This window comes from Bufo bufo, chromosome 1 (assembly GCF_905171765.1).
Source record: "Bufo bufo chromosome 1, aBufBuf1.1, whole genome shotgun sequence".
In the NCBI taxonomy this organism is placed as follows: domain Eukaryota; kingdom Metazoa; phylum Chordata; class Amphibia; order Anura; family Bufonidae; genus Bufo; species Bufo bufo.
Window position 1 is genome coordinate 670,192,549 of NC_053389.1, and position 21,655 is coordinate 670,214,203.

At 44.4% G+C, this 21,655-nt stretch overlaps 1 protein-coding gene across 1 annotated transcript in view; it reads left to right on the plus strand.

Moving 5' to 3' along the window:
* Positions 1 to 21,655, plus strand: part of EFL1 (elongation factor like GTPase 1) — a 287,352-nt gene that overhangs the window by 54,488 nt on the left and 211,209 nt on the right. Inside the window, exon 12 of the mRNA XM_040414072.1 lies at positions 10,986 to 11,085. Coding sequence (XP_040270006.1) covers positions 10,986 to 11,085 — 100 coding nt within the window. The remainder of the gene's footprint in view (positions 1 to 10,985; positions 11,086 to 21,655) is intronic.

The following is a 21,655-nucleotide window of genomic DNA, read 5'->3' on the forward strand; positions in this document are numbered from 1 at the left end:
ATACCCTCCGAGACATACGGTCCGTGAGCTGGCCATATGTCCCGGAGCGGCATTGATCGTGCGCATAGATTACAATGATGCTGTGGACACTGGGCAGCCCTCGGGGCTTTTGTCCAGCACTCATAATATCTTATGAGTGCAGGACAATAGTCCCGCGGGCGGCCCGACGTGCACAGCATCAAATTTGTAATCTATGATGCTGTGTACTCCCGTGTGCACCATCAATGCCGCTCCACGACATATGGCACGCTCACAGACCGTATGTCTCGGAGGGAATATGGTCGTGTTCATGAGCCCTAAGGATGAGGCAAATTTATCAAACAACATGAGACATTTGATAAAGAGGTAGCAAAACTGACTTCAGGTATTCCCCTTATGATAAATTCCCCCCACGGACTTGTTTTTCCACTTTCTTGATTGTGCTCCCATGAGCCATGTCTGGTTTAGACTTGGTGTGATATTGGATCCTTCTGACGTCACTTCCATATGATGGGGTAATCACAGGAAGCTGCTGTAACCAAAAGTAGATGTACAACCACTACAATGCTCTTCATGCAGAGCTAATAACATACAGCTTCCTGTTTACAGGTTCCCAACTATATTTTATTGTGAACCATAATAGAGAATATTAAAGGGCTTATCCCATGACTAACGTGAAAAATGAAAATCAGACATCCTATAGTACGTCTCTTTCTAACAAAGCCAGAACCGGCCCTGTACCTGACATGGATCCAGAGATCTCCCCATTCATTGCTCTGCTAGATTTATATTGAGATGGCAGCTCATGGGGAGTGTCTTTTCTTCTGCAGCTAAAGGGGAGTGTCCATGCTCTCCCTATCACAGCTCAGGAGGCAGTGAAAGGATGAAACTGAGCATGTGCGGCCTTCTCAGTGAGCAGGACAGAGAAATAAGAATAAAAACACAACTGCAGGTGGCGCTATACAGATAAATTTTATTCAATAACTCAGCAGCTATAGTAAATTTTTAATTACTTGCAATTACAAAAGTATTCAGTTCCAGGTGCTGGTTTGAAAACTGTAGAATATTTTTTGTGGGACAAACCCTTTAAGATGGAATGCACTGAGGCAGGGGTGCTCAAAATGCGGCCCTCTAGCTGTTGTGAAACTACAACTCCCACGATGCCCTGCTGTGGGCTGTCCAGGCATGCTGGGAGTTGTAGTTTTGCAACAGCTGGAGGGCCGCAGGTTGTGCATCCTTACACTAAGGTGTACCTGTAATGCTACAAATACATTTCTTTCTATTTCCTTGATAAATCAAGCAAATGAGTCATCTGATTCTACCTATATCTCAGATGTTCATCTACAGCATGAATGTTTTTCCAATGTAAAAATCATCCTAAAAGAATGTCCTCGAATAAAAATATTGACTATTTTATTTCATTTTTTTTATAAAACCTAAATAATAATGTTTAGAATTTTTGAACACATTTATTACATTTACAATATTATGAATACATTTCACCCAGTTTACAACTGGAGTGATTGCTTGGCAACTGGTTCAAATTAGGGATCGACCGATTATCGGTTTGGCCGATATTATCGGCCGATATTGAGGATTTTGAACGTTATCGGTATCGGCATCTATTTTGCTGATATACCGATAACGTATTGGGAACACAGAACGCGCTGCTCTCAGCGCGTTCTGCGTTCCCTCCGCAGCACAGGGGAGAAGGAAGCAGTGTCTCCTCCCCCTGTGATGCTGCTGCCGCTGCCTCCAATGACAGGACGGAAGACAAGAGGAGGGGAGGGGCTGTGGCCGCTGCGCCACCAATGAAGATGAGTCTTTCATTAATTCAAATACAGGAGGCGGGAGCTGGCTGCAGAATCACATAGCCGGCTCCCGACCTCTATGAACGGCAGCTGCGGTCCGCGGTAGTTAACCTCTTAGGTGCCGCGGATCGCAGCTACCGCTCATAGAGGTCGGGAGCCGGCTATGTGATTCTGCAGCCAGCTCCCGCCTCCTGTATGTGAAAGAGAGGTATCTTCATTGGTGGCGCAGTGCGCCCCCCCCCCCCCCTCAAGCAGTGCGCCCCCCACCCCAATAGTAAAAACATTGGTGGCGCAGTGCGCCCCCCCCCTCAAGCCCCCTAGTATTAGTCATTGGTGGCGCAGTGCGCCCCCCACCCCCATCCCAATAGTAAAAACGGAGCCCCAGCAGTGTAAGGGTCTATTCACACGTCCGTTTTTTCTTTCCTGATCTGTTCCGTTTTTTCAGGAACAGATCTGGACCAGATCTGGACCCATTCATTTTCAATGGGTCCTGGAAAAAAACGGACAGCTCAATGTCAGATTTTTTCCAGGACCCATTGAAAATGAATGGGTCCAGATCTGGTCCAGATCTGTTCCTGAAAAAACGGAACAGATCAGGAAAGAAAAAACGGACGTGTGAATGGACCCTAAGCCTGGGGCTCCGATCGGTTACCATGGCAGCCAGGACGCTATTGAAGCCCTGGCTGCCATAGTCAGCTCCATGCTGCTGTGTGCACAGAGCACAGGGAAGCAGGGAGAGTGCGAGATCCTATTCACTCTGATAGAGATCTATCAGGGTGAATGGGACAAGGGTTCTAGTCCCTAAGGGGGCTAAAAGTTAGTAAAAAAAAAAAAAACACAAAAATATTAAGTACAGTTGCAAGAAAAAGTATGTGAACCCTTTAGAATGATATGGATTTCTGCACAAATTTGTCATAAAATGTGATCTGATCTTCATCTAAGTCACAACAAAATACAATCACAGTCTGCTTAAACTAATAACACACAAATAATTAAATGTTACCATGTTTTTATTGAACACACCATGTAAACATTCACAGTGCAGGTGGAAAAAGTATGTGAACCCTTGGATTTAATAACTGGTTGAACCTCCTTTGGCAGCAATAACTTCAACCAAGCATTTCCTGTAGTTCCGATCAGACGTGCACAATGGTCAGGAGTAATTCTTGACCATTCCTCTTTACAGAACTGTTTCAGTTCAGCAATATTCTTGGGATGTCTGGTGTGAATCGCTTTCTTGAGGTCATGCCACAGCATCTCAATCGGGTTGAGGTCAGGACTCTGACTGGGCCACTCCAGAAGGCGTATTTTCTTCTGTTTAAGTCATTCTGTTGTTGATTTACTTCTATGCTTTGGGTCGTTGTCCTGTTGCAACATCCATCTTCTGTTGAGCTTCAGCTGGTGGACATATGGCCTTAAGTTCTCCTGCAAAATGTCTTGATAAACTTGGGAATTCATTTTTCCTTCGATGATAGAAATCCGTCCAGGCCCTGACGCAGCAAAGCAGCCCCAAACCATGATGCCCCCACCACCATACTTCACAGTTGGGATGAGGTTTTGATGTTGGTGTGCTGTGCCTCTTTTTCTCCACACATAGTGTTGTGTGTTTCTTCCAAACAACTCAACTTTGGTTTCATCTGTCCACAATATATTTTGCCAGTACTGGAATGGAACATCCAGGTGCTCTTGTGCAAACTGTAAACGTGCAGCAATGTTTTTTTTGGGCAGCAGTGGCTTCCTCTGTGGTATCCTCCCATGAAATCCATTCTTGTTTAGTGTTTTACGTATCATAGATTCGCTAACATGGATGTTAGCATATGCCAGAGACTTTTGTAAGTCTTTAGCTGACACTCTAGGATTCTTCTTCACCTCATTGAGCAGTCTGCGCTGTGCTCTTGCAGTCATCTTTACAGGATGGCCACTCCTAGGGAGAGTAGCAGCAGTGCTGAACTTTCTCCATTTATAGACAATTTGTCTTACCGTGGACTGATGAACAGCAAGGCTTTTGGAAATACTTTTATAACCCTTTCCAGCTTTATGCAAGTCAACAATTCTTAATCATAGGTCTTCTGAGAGCTCTTTGTGCGAGGCATCATTCACATCAGGCTTGTGAAAAGCAAACCCAGAACTGGTGTGTGTTTTTTATAGGGCAGGGCAGCTGTAACCAACACCTCCAATCTAATCTCATTGATTGGACTCCAGTTGGCTGACACCTCACTCCAATTAGCTGTTGGAGATGTCATTAGTCTAGGGGTTCACATACTTTTTCCACCTGCACTGTGAATGTTTACATGGTGTGTTCAATAAAAACATGGTAACATTTAATTCTTTGTGTGTTATTAGTTTAAGCAGACTGTGATTGTCTATTGTTGTGACTTAGATGAAGATCAGATCACATTTTATGACCAATTTGTGCAGAAATCCAGATCATTTGAAAGGGTTCAAAAAAAATAATAATAATACACGTTAACAATAAACATTAATTTTCAGCAGATTTGTGTAGGAAATTTTTTTTTCCCCTCAAAAATAAAAATACCCAGAATATCGGTATAAATTATCGGCTATCGGCCTGAAAGTTGACAAATTATCGGTATCGGCCCTAAAAAATCAATATCGGTCGATCCCTAGTTCAAATACAGATATAACATTAACTTGACACTTTGGGAGGCATTTATTAAATCAGATATGTCAGTTTTGTGGCTTATAAAAATCATGGTGATCGTGCCGTTTTCTGTGACATTTGGTCAGTTTTTGCGACATTTAGTGTTCCTCACAACTTTTCAAACTGGTCTATGTTTAACGGGGTTATCCAACCCTTTATAATGACCCCCCTAATGCCTGGCCTCCTCGTATACATTATACTTACCCGCTCCCTGGCACCCGTGTCGTGCCGGATCCCTGCACGGCCACCGCTGCATCTGCCTAGAGTCGCCCATGATGCTAGGGAGGCTCGTCCTCGTTGCAGCCTGCTATTGGCTGCTCTCTCTACAACCCCCACCACCTGGTCGCCGGATGTTTTATATCCGAGTGACTGGGAGATGCATCGGCGACTGTGCTGGGATCCGGAGTAACCTGGGTGCCAGGGAGCAGGTAATTATATTGTATACAAGGGGCCCAGGCATTGGGGGGGTTAATTATAGTCGTTGGATAAACCTTTTAACACCTAAAAGTGAGATTAGACCTGGATTATGGAACATTTCCTATGTGTGACTTTTGCAAAAGTCGCAACCTATGACAGGCAACCCCTTGGTGTACTTATACACATACAGGTGTAAACCACATTGCAATCACGCCAAATATCTTATGCCTCATTCACGGGTCAGTGATTGGTCAGTGATTTCCATCAGTGATTGAGATCCAAAACTAGGACTGGATCCTCCACAGACATAGGGCCCATGCACACGCACACATTTTCTTTTCGAGTCCGTTCAGTTTTTTTTGGTACTCCATTTCCGTATGTCTGTATTTCCGTTCCGCAAAAAAATAGTCCTATTATTGCCCGCATTACGGAAAAGGGTAGGGCTGTTCTATTAGGGGCCAGCTGTTCCGTTCCGCAAAAGACGGAATGCACACGGAAGTCATCCGTATTTTTAGTGGATCCGTTTTTTGCAGACTGTAAAGTACATACGGTCGTGTGCATGAGGCCATAAGGTATAAGGTAAAGATCTTCACCTGTTCTGTGTTTTAGAGCCGTACCTGGTTGTGGCTCAAAATCACTGATAGAAATCACTGACCGAACACTGACGTGTGAATGAGGCAATAAGGTGCACCATTTCATTCATTTGGTGCAGGCATGCAAAGCAAAGATAAACTTAAAACTGACATAAAACGACCACAAATAGTAAATGTTCCCCATAATGCATTGTTACAGCGAGCGTTACTTGTCTTCTTGAGCCTCAGCATAGAAACATAGAAACATAGAATGTGTCGGCAGATAAGAACCATTTGGCCCATCTAGTCTGCCCAATATACTGAATACTATGGATAGCCCCCGGCCCTATCTTATATGAAGGATGGCCTTGTGCCTATCCCATGCATGCTTAAACCCCTAACTGTATTTGCAGCTACCACTTCTGCAGGAAGGCTATTCCATGCATCCACTACTCTCTCAGTAAAGTAATACTTCCTTAGATTATTTTTAAACCTTTGCCCCTCTAATTTAAAACTGTGTCCTCTTGTGGTAGTTTTTCTTCTTTTAAATATGCTCTCTTCCTTTACCGAGTTGATTCCCTTTATGTATTTAAAAGTTTCTATCATATCCCCTCTGTCTCTTCTTTCTTCCAAGCTATACATATGTGCTCTGTGAATGTAGTGGAAAACGTGGCGGGCGAATCCAGGGCCCTTCCTTAACAATTACCTCATTATGGATTATGTTCTTCCCACTGAGGACGCATCTCAAGGCACAAGCATTCCTTGGGGTTGACCCTCCTTTCTTGTAAGCACATTGCCTTACATTACCAGTAGAGAACATTACAGGATTGATTTCTTGCTTCCCGTCTCAGCTGGACAGTTATTGAATTCTTAAACCTTTCTGATGGGTTTTATCTTGCATTTCTCTGTGATGTCGGTGGTTCTAATGCTGAGGCCTCTCTGTTTTTAAGTGGCTTATTAAGAACGTAACCTGTAGAATCTGGCGCCAAACCTCGGGCTTTTTACAGGTAACTAGTAAAAGTGATGCTTCCCATGTCAAACTTATGAATCCCGCCCTTAAATCTGTCCCTAGACCAGTCCCCAGATCAGACATTTGCTTAAGGGCTCATGCACATGAATGTACTTTATTTCCGTGTCCGTTCCGTTTTTTTTTGCGGACCATATGCGGAACCATTCATTTCAAAGGGTCCTCCAAAAAAAAAAGGTAGGTACACAATTTGCATTTCAATTCCGTATGTCCATTCCGCAGATTACGGATAAGGATAGGACTGTTCTACTAGGGGCCAGCTGTTCCGTTCCGCAAAATACGCTACACACACAGACATCATCCATATTTTCTGTGGATCCGCGTTTTGCGGAACGTAAAATACATACGGTCGTGTCCATGAGCCCTAATTCCATTTGCTCCTGACGGATCTCATGCCCACAGGGGCGACGTTGTACATGACACTGGTGGTAGCTAGTGTCATCTGTTCCTCCTGACCCCCATCCACAGTGTGCATGTGTTCTCTATATGGAGAGGGGTATAAGCCACCGCCAGACACCTCTAATTTGTCAGTAAAATTTTCACTTGCATGTAATTACAAAAAAGTATTCAGATCCGGATGCTGGTTTGAAAACTGTCAAATATTTTTCGAGGGACAACCCCTTTAAAGAGAATCAGCGCACCCTTATACACATAAGACCATCTGCCATCCCTACCAAAATTCATCAGACTTTGCTCTTCTATGTAAGACCACCTATTTTCTATCTCTAAGCACATGTTCTCAGCATTCATCTGAAGCATGGTAGGAATCTAGAGAATATGGAGAGCATACAAGATCCAAGGCTTACTACAGCGCCATGTATTACTACTGTGTCATGAATGCTTTATCTAAATCAGAATAGGTGTCATTTAGTGTATACAGAGACAAGGGGCATGTCTCATAACGACAAACCCCGTCTGTAAGTTTTATTGGGGCAGATGGACATTATGGAATGGGTCTCTACCTCAATGAGCTAGAAGGAAAGGGTCACTAAAAGCCTCTTCTGTTCTGACAAACTCGAGACCTCCACTTCCAGGAGTTGACCACTGCCCTAAGACAAGTTTTTATAGGGGCTGTCTTACTTCAGCAAGTGAATGAAATGAATACAAGGCACTTACTAATGTATTGTGATTATCCATATTTCTTCCTTTGCTGGCTGGATTCATTTTCTTATCACATTATACACTGCTCTTTTCCATGGTTACGTCCACCCGACAATCCAGCAGTGGTGGCCGTGCCGGCACACTATAGAAAAAAGTGTTGGCCTCTCTGGTGACCGAGACCACGGGTGCACACACAGGCTGGCGCTTTTTCCTTTAATGTGCTAACAGGACCACCGCTGCTGGACTACAGGGTGGTCGTAACCATGGAAACGAGCAGTGTATAATGTGATGAAAAAATGAATCCAGCCAGCATGGGAAGCAATATGGATGGTCACAATACATTAGTAAGTGCCTTGTATTCACTTTCTCTACATAATAAATGCTATTTGCTGAAGTGACACAACCCCTTTAAGGCTACTTTCACATCTGCGTTTTTGCTGGATCAGCACCTGAGGGGTTAATTGCTACAGATCGCACTGCCCTGTTATTGAGGGCGGGTATGTGATACCGCCGCCGACACCCAATGTGTTAATTACATTCATTCGTGGCGCAGTGGCCACAATCCCTCCCCTCCTCCGCAGTGCCATCTCCCCAATCGTGGCCGCGTCGCAGTGGGAAGGGAGAGACTCCCTCCTCCTCCACTGTGCTGCTGAGTAGAACATGGTGCGCGCTGAGAGCGACACGTGACGCGTTCACTAACAGATACTATAGTTAAATAGTAAGACCCGGTATCGCATCGATCCAGGTCTAAAAGTATCGAATGGGTATCAATACTTCGATACCCGATACAACTCTTAAGTGGAACTACACAGCTGGTAACCGCAGCGCTGCTCCCATTGAAGTGAATGCTGCTGTAACCAGATCTGATGCAGGATTTTGGTGCTGGAGCTACTCTGAAACAGCTGATCAATGGGGGTGCAGGTTGTCACACCCCCACCAATCAAATTCCCATTTCCCTGCAAAGTTATCAAAACATATTTTTTTTTCAAAAAATAAAAAAAATATAAAAATCACCTGACCTCAGTGTAGATGTGAGCAGTTGCTGTGGCCCTTTAATACCTGGGCACTGAATTAACCATTGACCTTTAAGCTCGTGTTGTTATGATGGGAGTTATTGAGCCGCTCGCACTAATACCCAGTATTGATCCGTTAATGCGCATACATTTATAATGTCAATGTCTTCACCTGTTCTTCTGAGGACGCTTCACTGCTACATAACATTCTGTCCGTTGTCGAGATGACATCAATGCTTCTGGTAATTGTCCTCGTCTTACCTCTACTTTTGGTTCTTCCTATTTTTTGCTTTTTTTATTTCTTAATTTAAATGGTTATTATGGAGTTGTCTTATCCCTACCAGCAATTACCTGTCATGTATTCCGTGCTGGCTGCTTCTTCCATTGAAAAGCAGCTGTGATCAGTGGCCCTGTCTTGGCTGCATTGTCTAATGGAAGTTTGGAATGCACTTTTGCCTCATCAATGGCTTCAGCTGCTGCTTGCTCCCCATGCTTTACAGTGCAGCAGTGCCTGTTCAGATTAACAGAGGTCAACACCACACAAGCAGGAAGTCAGTGCATGGACAGTGGATTTCCATTAGGGCTCTTTCACACGAGCGGATGCTGTGCGGGTAATCCTCTGCGTGAAAGAGAGCTAAGCCCCGCTCCGGACAGCAGAGACACGGAGCAGTAACATGACTGATAATGCTCTGTGCCTCTGTGATCTTTTTACTACAAAACGGTGACAACTTTATCTCAGTGATTTTGTAGTAAAAAGGTCACAGAGAGGCACAGAGCATTATCAGTCATGTTAATGCTCCGTGTCTCTTCTGTTCGGCGCGGGGCTTGGCTGTCTTTCACGCAGCGGATTACCCGCACAGTATCCACTCGTGTGAAAGAGCCCTTACAGAAAGATAAGCTACTAATTTAGAAGATTTTAAGTAGCTGCTAGACATATACTGGCACTTGCGCCAAATCTGTGGTACCATAAATTAAATTACCGTTAAAGGAGATGTGTCTGCTCATTAATCGATATCTAACCAAGGGGACCGCTGACTGGACGGTATTGACAACTGTAACTTTGTTATAACAAGCGCAATTTTCAGTCTTCAGTAAAATAACTTTGAAGTGTAAACTAGGTGGCAAAGTGCCCAGCGTGGCGTGAATCTCCACGAGTTCACAGCGATGCCCCTCGCCCCATTATGTACACTCCCCTCCTCTGCGAAATCACATTGCTGTCCAAACTCCGCCTGCGTGTATTCTGGACCTTCTCGTAGTAATCTTGCGCTTGTGCAGGGCAGGAGACCGCCTGCGCTTGCACACGGAGTGCCCTACTGAGGGCATCGGACTCAACTCCTTATCGGTAGGGCAGGCGGTCTCCTGCTCTGCAAATCCGCAAGATTTCTACGGAAAGTACCAGGATTAGGCGGGTGGAGTGGTGGCAAGAATGTGACATCGCAGAGGAGGGGGTTGAAGGGCGTTGCTGCGAACTCATCGAGAGATGGACTTGCGCTCTTCACGAGGCGGGCCTAGGCTCCCACTGCTGACAGTTACACCCCTCTGGGAACTTTGCCGCCTTAATGGCATTTCAATCAAAGTTATTTTTGTGAAGACTGGAAACAGCGCTTGCTATAAGCACGGTACCGTTGTGAATACAGTACAATCTGCTACTATAGTTGGACAGCGATCAATGAGCTGACACATTCCCTTTAAGTTTAGGATTAGACCTAGTATGAGGAGGAGCTATTGTTATACCATCCCTCGTCACCATGCTGTCTAGTGGTTTGCCAACAGAAGATCATGATTAGACAGCACGATCTGCCGCTGACAAATCATGATCTTTTAGCTGCTGAAAGATGACGATTGCCCGATGGACGAGTGTTTGCTCTCTCATCGGGTATTCGGCGGCAGTATTACACTGCCAGATGAGCATTACTACGAATGCTGGTAATCTGCCCGTCTAATGCAGGCTTTAGGCTGACTCCATGTATACACTAGTGACTGCACCCTGTACCTTCTAGATGAGGCATGGGAAAGCTGAGGGATGAGCAAAACTTTAACCTTCTTTTAATCGTTTTGTCTTTATTAGTTACAGGTTTGGGGCATTTTGGGTAAATGACTGTTAGGAACTTAGGCTCAGGTCATTGCTCAGAGTAAATAACGAAATATATTTTTCTACCAGCCTTGATCAGGCGCTATATAAATCAGTTAGAACGCGGAATACGTTGCAGAAATCTCTTCAGGTGACTGCGTTTTGCTGAATGATTGCAGCTTTCACCTCTCAGTAAATAAATCCGTGAGCACGGTCCCAAGGCCCCGCAGAAATAATACCCTCTGCCAGAGCAGGAAGTGCAGACAGGCGCGATCGATCCCTTCTCAAACTTGACCTGATTTTTGGATGCTTCTCGTTTTTCTCTTTCTCAGCTTTTCTGCAGTGTTGCAATGAGGAGAGCGCGCCGGTCATTGTCTTTGTCTCCAAAATGTTTGCTGTGGATGCCAAAGCTCTGCCCCAGAACAAGCCGAGGTAAGAAACTGCATAGCACTATCCAATGCCATGATTTCTGGAAGCAGTTCACAGCAGTGCAGAGTATTTTAGAAGGTGGATATGCTGACTTAACCACTTTTGTGTGCATTTTATTGATATGATATAATGATATAGTGTCATTATGTAGGCTGAAAGCCATTCTAAAGGTCGCCATACACATAAGATTAAAGTCGGCCGAAATAGCAGATTTTTAGTGTTCGTAATCGTCGGCGGCAGACTCTTGTCTGCCAAATGCAACGCGCCGCGCAGGAAAGCTTCGGCCATTAATCACCCGAACCTGCATGATTGGCTGAATTGAGCTGATCAGTTGCCATTGTGCTCAAGCACCGGGGAGTCTGTTTTTATAAAAAAACGGACTACCTGGTCGGGCAGTTTAGTTGGTGAGATCGTTCGTACGGACGATCCCATGGGCGACTGCGGGCGATCATTTTTTCCAATGTATGGCCAACTTTACCTTTGCTTGACTTTAATTAAGGACTCCAAATTCTCTTGGAACAGATTCAATACAGTGGCCCAGATTTACTAACCTATGAATGGCGTAAACGTAGACAGACTGGGGGGCATTCATTAACCTATTTAAAAAGTCGCCAGTTATGGCACACGCCATATTAGCGCCATCATTTGTGACACTTTTCTAAAGTGAAGAGAACAGCGGGTCGGGCTTAGCGGCAGGGGGCAGAGCCTGTCGCTGCCAGGCGGATTTACTGTAAGTTACACCAGAAACGGGTATACATTATAGCTCAAGCCTACACCTACCCGTAGCTGGTGTACATGACAGATTCTGGAGGACAGGGTCCTAGAGATGTGCCTTATTTACTAAGGGGCTTCTGTCTTACTCCAGCGCACAGGAGTCTAGTCTGATAACGCTAACGCTATCAGCGGTTCTCAGGCTGGATGATCGAGCTGGTGCAGGGAGGGACTCTATACCAACTACTGGTTGGCTTACTTTGAGACCGAATTTTACACTAGAATTGTGGCAAAATTTTGGCACAAAATGGTACATATTAGATCACACCCCATATCCAGTGAAGCTCCACCTGCTTTCCACTATGCCCTACCCCCTTGTCGAACATGTCAGAAAAAGGTGTAGAAACCCTAGATGAGCCAATTTGCTTCACTTTTTTTTAGAAATATTTTTGGCACAGATGCATTATTAAGTCTGGACCTTTAATCAGACATATTGCCAACTTGACGAGCTGCAATTCACATCACAGACACACACAGAGCATAGATTTCTCATGAGAATTTATTGCAAAGTCATGTATTTTTTATTTTTATTTTTTTTAAAGCTGGTCCTTTCATGTCACACATTTTGGGATATGTTGAGCTAAGACCACAGCTAAAGAAAGATGTCTGTATTTTGATACTTTTTATATATAACCCACCTCATAGTCTATTATTCATTGCACACCTCTTCCACCCGGTAGAGAGGGGCAGGGGTGGTATCTCAGAACGTAGCCCAGCTAGAGCCTAGATAGGCCATACATCTCCCTCCATGGCTTTACAATACACCAGGGGAGGATCCTTGTGAATTAGCTTTAGATAGGACTGCACCATAGAAATGACAGATGAAGCTGGCCAACCATGATCGGTAATATGACACACAGTCTGTGGCTGCCATGTGTCCTGCTTATTAATAACTCGATCTGCAAGCATGTCTCAGTTTTCTAATTTCCAGTTTTCGAATGGACTGTAGGCGAACCGTCTGTTCAGTCCATAGATTCTTGCAGTCACCCTACAGTCCTACCTGACATAGCTGTGGAGATCTCATGACACTTCTGTGTTCCCTACGTTTTAGCTTGGCTCCTCTAGGCTCTGCTATGTTCAGTGGCTGCAGTTTAGCTGCGCGTTCTTAACAGAAACTAAAGTAGTCCGAAACGCACCCTTTGTCTCATTAGTGGCTCTAGCTTTGTCCCCCATGCTTTTCCCTGCAGCTCTGTTTTCTGGGTAAAAGCACAAGTTTATCAGGTTATCAGGAAGTAATTTAATGTTAACATGATTTCTGGAAAAACTGTTATAACAAGGAAATTTTAATTAAAAAGGACAAGTGACTAAAGTACAGACTATAAAGCACATTTATGGTATAGCATATTCCGTCAAATGAGCCTGTGGAACTGGGAATACTGGAGGGATTTTCTGCAAGATCCAAGATCGGTCACCAATATCTGATTGGTGGGGTTCTGACTCAAAACACTCGATAAGCAGCTTTTGGGATAGGTTGCTGCACTCCGCTGAGGGCTGCAGCCTCTTCCTTGGCCTCTTAATCGTCTGTGTATTCAATTTAATAGGCCTAGGCTGTAATACCAAGCACAGCCGGTATACAACGTGTGGTGCGGTGCTTCCCGTACTGGGAGAAGGCTGCAGTGCTCATCTGAGCCTTGGGTCCGCTTTAAACAGCTGATTATTGGGGATCCAAGGAGTTGGACCCCCGGCGATCAGATATTAATGACTTAGGTCATTAAAGGGGTTATCCCATCTTAGACAATAGTGGCATATCGCTAGGATATGCCCCCATTGTCTGATAGGTGCGGGTCCCACCTCTGGGACCTGCACCTACAAGGAGAACGGAGCCAGGCAGAGTTGTGGCTGGAGGACCCCGGGTTTACCGGTGTCCGTCCACCACCAGGCGCAGCTCCCCGCCTCTCCCATTGAAGTGAATGGGAACGCACCGCGCATGCGCGGCCACTGCTCCCATTCATTTCTATGGGGCCGACGGAAATAGCCAAGCCAGCGCTCGGCTATTTTCGGCGGCTCCATAGAAATGAATGGAGGGCGTCTGCGCATGCGCAGTGCGCTCTTCTCAAGTTTCTCCGCTCTGTTCTCCTTGTAGGTGCGGTCCCAGAGGTAGGACACGCACCTATCAGACAATGGGGGCATATCCTAGCGATATGCCCCCATTGTCTAAGATGGGATAACCCCTTTAAAGAGGACCTGTCACCGCTCCTGACATGCCTGTTTTAATAGCCTCATGTATTCCCCATGTAATAACAATTCTGAGGCATCTATTCTTATGGCTCTATGTTGTGCTATTCCTTTATTATTTCTACTAGAAGTTATGAATGAATTGCGAGCAGTCTGCAGTAAGGGTACAGAGGGGTGGTAACCAGTCTCATTCTATCCAATCAGTGCTGCTATTGTCAGACTGTGCAGGGACACCCCCCAACTGGTTACCTCCCCTCTGTACCCTTACTGCAGACTGCTGGCAATTCATTCATAACTTCTAGTAGAAATAATAAAGGAAAGGCACAACATAGAGCCACACGAATAGAGGCTCCAGAATTATTGTTATATGGGGAATGCATGGAGCTATTAAAACAGACATGTCAGGAGCGGTGACAGGTCCTCTTTAATATTTAATTCCAGGAAAACACATTTTAAAGGGAACCTGTCAACAGGATTTACCCCGGCACAAAATGATTATTCTGCCTTCACATGGGTGATTATTTGAGTATGTAGTGCTGTCCGCATCCGTAGTTCTGTTCCGCGGCCCCACAAAAAATGATATAGCAATTGTGGACAAGAATAGGCATTTTCTATTATGGTGCTGGCCATGTGCGGTCCGCAAATTGAGGAACGCACACAGGCCGACATCCGTGTGTTTCCGGATCCGCAATTAGTGTCATGTGAATGCGCCCTTAGTCAGCGGGGAAGGGGGGCTGAGGAAAGATTCATCAGGTCTGCATATTCCCAGTAGACATTTGAGCGTCATATTGCGCAGGAGTCTTTTCAAAGAAGATTTTAAACATTGCAATTGACTAATCTCTTTAACTTTATAAACTGCTTTTTGGGTCAGACAAGGTGGTGGCAATGGTTTGTAGTCAAAAGTCCTAGTGACAAGTTCCCTTTAAAGCGACCCTCCGGCTCAAGTTAAAGAAATCACATTAACTGGGGAACGGACAGAATGCTTACCTGGTAATTTACTTTATTAATTGCAGATCCACCAGTTCTCAGACACCTCTACTGCTGTCCAAGATGGCCGCACGGCTTCACAGGCATCTGGTAGCCCAAGACACTTCCTACTTGTCCCGCCCTGCTCTTGGATTGGCCAGCCTAGTTCACATGTACAGTGCTGGCCAATCCAAGGGCAACAGGAAGTGCCTTGGACTACCAGATGCACAGTATGCATTCGGCTGTCTGGGAAGCGGTGCGGCCATCCTAGTTGAAAGAAATGGAGCCCAGGAATTGACGAATGTGCAGATGAAAAGGGAGGCAGCATATGAGTGATCTGTTCATTCCCTTAATGTGACTTTTTTTTTCAATTTAAACTGGAGGCTCCCTTTAAGTGTGAAGCATGTGTGCATTATTCATTTAGAAGTACACCGCTCTGCACCCTGTATAAGGCTACAGGCACACGAACGTATTTTGTTTCCGCGTCCGTTCCGTTTTTTGGGCGGATAGGATGCGGATCTATTCATTTCTATGGAGCTGTTTAAAAAATGCGGCTAGTCAACTGTTTGTTTTCCGCGTCCGTTGTTTGTGGTTCCAGTCCGCCAAAAAAATAGAGCATGTCCTATTTTTGTCCGTTTTGCGGACAAGGGCAGGCATATACAATGGATCCGCAAAAAAAAAAGGATGCCATATGGACGTCATCCGTTTTTTTTGCGGATCCACAATTTGCGGACCACAATACACATACGGTCGTGTGCATGTAGCCTAATAGTGTACATTGTATAATGTACTTTACTTGGTTAGAATACATCACACGGACATAAACAAAGCACAAACATGAATAAAGGGGCGATACGGTGGTAGAGTGGACACAGTATTGCAGAAAATGGTGCCCCTATGAGCACCGCATTTACATGATGTGGGCACTTCACTTTTTCCCCTCTTGCCTGAAGGTGACGTGAATATGTACAGTATTTCATGTGTCATAAGCATACGTTTTCATACTCTCTAGAATTTTTGGGACCTGTGAAATGTCTCATGCTGATTTGGGCGATATATTGATACGTTAGCTGTGCATGTTACTGCCACCGTTATTGTGATGCTTATACCCCATGAAATGATGCCTAATGAATTTTTAAGGTTGTTTTTGCGACTGCTGTTCACGGCGGGTGGCAAAATGACAAGATTTACTGTGAAGCTTTATTTACATCCTTCAGTGGAAATTCTGACTTGTGCCCACTAGGTGGCGATATGTTACTCCTTATGCTTTCCTTGCAGGATACATTTTTTTTTTTTTTTTTTTAAACAACCAGACTCCAGCAAGCAGCATGACCTCATGGATTAGCGGTGGGGTAATTATCTGCTGCTGAGCGCTGGTTTGTGTAGACTGCTAGAATGCTGCTTTCCTGACAGCCTGTAACTTAGAAATGTATTGACTTCCACCCGGGCTGTTTTTCTATAACCCTTTAGCTCCTAATGGGTACCATGTCCTCAAAACAATTAAAGAGAAAAATGGCCTATTTATATTAGTCGTTATTTTTCTTTGAAAGCCTTGTGAACCTTACGGGAAGAATTTCTGAGAATAACGTTTCGGTGTATAAGCAGACGCTGCCATACCGTTAACCCCAGTGCCTGTGTAATTTGTTTTCTTGGTCAGATCTTCTATAGTCTGGAATTTAGAATACGTAGATACAGGAGTATGATATAAAGAGCCCATCCCTGTGCTTTACATAGAACACATTACAATTTAGGGAGTTGCCTAGTTCTTAAGAACTGTAACATAAGCAAGCAGCGCCACACTAATGGCATAACTACTGATTGGCTGCAGTGGTCACATGCTCGCTGCCTGTGTTGGATCGGCAAGGATTGAAGAGCTGTAGTGCGTTATTCTATTTATTTATTTTGTTTATGAACTGATTGTGTAATATTGATTTGTCTGTTTTTATGCTGACATTGCTTTCCTATTGATGTTTTGTGTGTTCTGTCTATAATATTAGTTTTCCATCCATACTGTATATGTAATGTTGTATATTATACCGTACCACTGATATGGCGGTAAATATGGATCATAAATGGTGGTTGCGTATTTTTCCCAACTCCATTGACTTTTGTTGGAAAACTGTAGCTTCAATGTAGAACATGCTGTATTAATAGTAAGAATGTAAAAACTGCATCAACTTTTATTGACTTCAGCTATAAAGTAAATTTGATGGGAAGAATAGCACCGGATGCAGCATTGTCAAAGCGGCACAGAGGCAGAACCTGAGGCAGAACCTGACGGACCACCATTAAAAGCCAGTGGGGACCATCAGTCATGCTAATGTCCTTGATGCAGCACATCTGGCACAGAAATGTGAACAGAGCCTTTAAACCCTAAGGCCTCTTTCACACGGGCGTTGCGGAAAAAAATGTGCGGGTGCGTTGCGGGAACACCCGCGATTTTTCCGCGCGAGTGCAAAACATTGTAATGCGTTTTGCACTCGCGTGAGAAAAATCGCGTATGTTTGGTACCCAAACCCGAACTTCTTCACAGAAGTTCGGGCTTGGGATCGGTGTTCTGTGGATTGTATTATTTTCCCTTATAACATGGTTATAAGGGAAAATAATAGCATTCTGAATACAGAATGCATAGTAAAACATCGCTGGAGGGGTTAAAAAAAATTTTTAAAAAAAATTTAACTTACCTTAGTCCACTTGTTCGCGGCCCGGCATCTCCTTCTGGCTTCATCTGATCTCTGTGCAGCAACAGGACCTGTGGTGACGTCATTCCGGTCATCACATGATCCATCACATGATCTTTTACCATGGTGATGGATCATGTGATGACCGGAGTGACATCATCAAATGTCCTTGAACTATAATTAATGCTCACCACAGGTCCTATTCAGTAAAGGGGACAGAAGGAGATGCCGACATCGCGATCAAGTGGATTAAGGTGAGTTAAATGATTTTTTATTTATTTTTTAACCCCTCCAGCGCTGTTTTACTTTGCATTCTGTATTCAGAATGCTATTATTTTCCCTTATAACCATTTTATAAGGGAAAATAATAATGATCAGGTCTCCATCCCGATCGTCTCCTAGCAACCGTGCGTGAAAATCGCACCGCATCCGCACTTGCTTGCGGATGCTTGCGATTTTCACGCAACCCCATTCATTTCTATGGGGCTTGCGTTACGTGAAAAACGCGCAAAGAGGAGCATGCTGCGATTTTCACTCAACGCACAAGTGATGCGTGAAAATCACCGCTCGTGTGCACAGCCCCATAGAAATGAATGGGTCAGGATTCCGTGCGGATGCAATGCGTTCACCTCCCGCAACGCATCCGCGCGGAGAACTCGCTCGTGTGAAAGGGGCCTAAAAGAGGACCTGTCACCACAAAATGCAATGCACCATGGTATAGAGCAGGAAGAGCTGAGCAGATTGATATCTAGTTTTGTGGGAAAAGATTCAGTAAAACTTGTAATTTATACATTTATCTCTCTGCACACCTATCGGTACCGGAGGTAGGTGTTATCAGTAATTGACAGCATTCTGTGTATAAGTGTACATACCTGTCTGTCACTGATGGCACGTCCCTCCTGTACAAGAAGTGGAAAGAGCAAAAATATAAATGTATAAATTACTAAATTTTATTGAATCGTTTCCCACAAAACTATAAATCAATCTGCTCAGCTCCTCCTGCTCTATAACATGGTGCGTTCAGATTGCACTGCATTTTGTGGTTACAAATCCCCTTTAAGGTTAGGCTACTTTCACACTAGCGTTCGGAGCGGATCTGTCTGATGTTTCATCAGACGGACCCGCTCCTATAATGCAGACGTTTGCATCAGTTCAGAACGGATCCGTCTGCATTATAACTTAGAAAAATTTCCTAAGTGTGAAAGTAGCCTGAGCGGATCCGTTCAGACTTTACATTGTAAGTCAATGGGGGACGGATCCGCTTGAAGATTGAGCCATATGGTGTCATCTTCAAGCGGATCCGTCCCCATTGACTTCCATTATAAGTCTGGACGGATCCGCTCGCCTCCGCACGGCCAGGCGGACACCCGAACGCTGCAAGCAGCGTTCAGGTGTCCGCTCACTGAGCGGAGCGGAGGCTGAACGCTGGCAGACGGATGCATTCTCAGTGGATCCGCCTCCACTGAGAATGCATTGGGGCCGGACGGCTGCGTTCAGGACCGCTTGTGAGCCCCTTCAAACGGAGCTCACAAGCGGACACCTGAACGCAGGTGTGAAAGTAGCCTTAAGTAAACACTTTTACCCTATCAGGGCTTATTCACACATCAGTAATACATGTCCATGTTTTCCACTGGCAGCACACGGATCCATTGAATTCTACATTTATATTCAGATGCTGTTTTTCCCGCCATGGATCGTTGGTCTGCAGGAAAGGCATGGGAGCATACACTACTTTGGTCTGTTTTGTGGACAATACGTGTCTATTCTATTCAATGGATGAGTGAAAACCACGGATTGCACTCAGATACCGATCATGTTTTACCTTGATCCATTGCATAGAAAAGTGATAAAGTTTGTAAAAAAAAATAAAAAATACTCTTTTTTGCAGGCACAAAAATTGAATCAAACACGCTAAAAAAACACTTCAGTCAGGTCCGGAAATCAGACCTTGTGGATGCAAAACGGTCCAAGTTTCTGTGTCCGCAAAATGTGCATTGACATGGGAAAAATGCTCAATTTGGCCTAGTTCTCACATCAGTAATTTCTAAACCAAAAACAGGAATGGAACCTCCATAGATAAGGTAGAATGGAAAGATCTGCATCTGTTCTGTGTTTTTGACCCCAACCTGGTTTTGACTGAAAATCACTGATGGAAAACACTGACCAAACACTGAAGTGTGAACTAGGCCTTATGGGGTTGCTGGTATTCAGAATAATCCTGCACCTGCATCAGTAAATGATCGTCGGGGGTCTGACACCCCACACACCTTCCGATCCACAGCGTAGTAGTAGTTCTGGCGCCGGAGCTACTGGGGAACAGCTGATCGGGGGGGTGGGAGAGGTGTCGGATTCCAGCTGATCATGATAAAAATCCTGGACAACACCTTTAAGCAGAATAGTGTGTGTCATGTGGTTTTTGGTTAGAAAGTGGACCATCACGTTTACAATGGTCTTATTTTTCGGAAATCTTGCGTCTTCATTTGAGGCAGTCTTTTAGCAGAAGTTATTTTTTCCGTTGGATATATAATTTAGATTGCCTTTTATCTCTGGATACTTTCACAGCTCGAGCCATCTGTCTGAAAGATGATATTAATGAGAAAAGCTCTTAATTATTGCTGAATATTGCCTTATGGTAGAAGGTCTGACTGCTTAATCAGCCAGGGCTAAAGGGTTAATCACTTCAGCATTCTGCTACGCTAACAGCCAGCAATTAACCCAGCTTGGGGGCGCATGTCACAAGTTTATTGGGGGTCTTCTGGCTTCTAATTGGCTGCTGTAAATAACCTTGTTTTAATTTATTTTTTCCGCGGTGAATTAAAGACAGGTACAGCCAATTCTATGGCGCCTATAAATGTCCGCACCGTTCAGAGGGCATCACAAGGTGACGGAAACTTGTCATTACAGAAATGTCTCTGATCCTGGAAGTCTCTCTCTCATCAAAATCCTCCGATAACATTGCTTTTCTTCTATTATTTTCCCGTAAACGACAATACATTCTATAGTCATTTCATCTCTGAAACCAAATTGTTCTCATTTATATTCCATTATCTTACTCTTAAACCTCTTGAATTTTTAAGACGTGCCTTAGTATAGCTTAATGCGTGGAAAACCAAGTGTTTACCCAGATACCATTTATCATCGGTCTGGTTTGGGGGGGGGGGGGGAATGTTTGAGGGGAAAAATGCACATCTCATTTATAAGCCATTACCTTGAAGAAAGAATCAGTTTGGTTTTAAAATGACATCAGATCGTCTTTCTTAGCGCTCGTTAAAGAAACGGGGGCATTTAAGTAAATGCAACAATTTTCCCAGAGATTTAAAGCCTCCTGGGACTGTGAATGAGGCCTACAGCCTTCAGTATGGTGTCAAACCATTATATGTGACTGAGGCAAGCAACACCACTGCTGTCCTGCTCCCCCATACAACTTATATAGAACAGCACACATAGCTACATACCTTACATGCTATGTATAAACCCAGTTCCAGCTGCAACCTCTCCACCATACACCGGGATGTCTCCGACAGTCATGTCGTCGATCCTGGGTAATGAATACAGTTCTAACCCATCTTAACCAGTTCTGTTTTAGAGTTACAATATTTTAAGGTCAAACTGCAGGGAGGCAGTTAAAGCAGCACTCCTGCAAAAAAAATGTATTCTCTGACCTGCTAGAAAGGTACATGATGTAATCTGTAGTGAAGGTAATCTTCTCACCAGTCTCTGTATTTGTGAGCTATCCCCTCCCTTCTGATCCTCAGCTGTGTCATGTGACCAGCAATCAGACTCTCCAAATAACACAGGATCTTATGTGTGGACAGAAAGTCAATCCCTCTATGTATTCCTATCGGAGCCTCAATGTCAGTCTCATAGAATAGAGAAGTAACTGTTCCATGTCCGTTTTCTGATCAGAGAGTTGGCCACATGACACAGCTAAGAATCAGAAGGGAGGTTATAACTCACAAATACAGTCACTGATGAGAAGA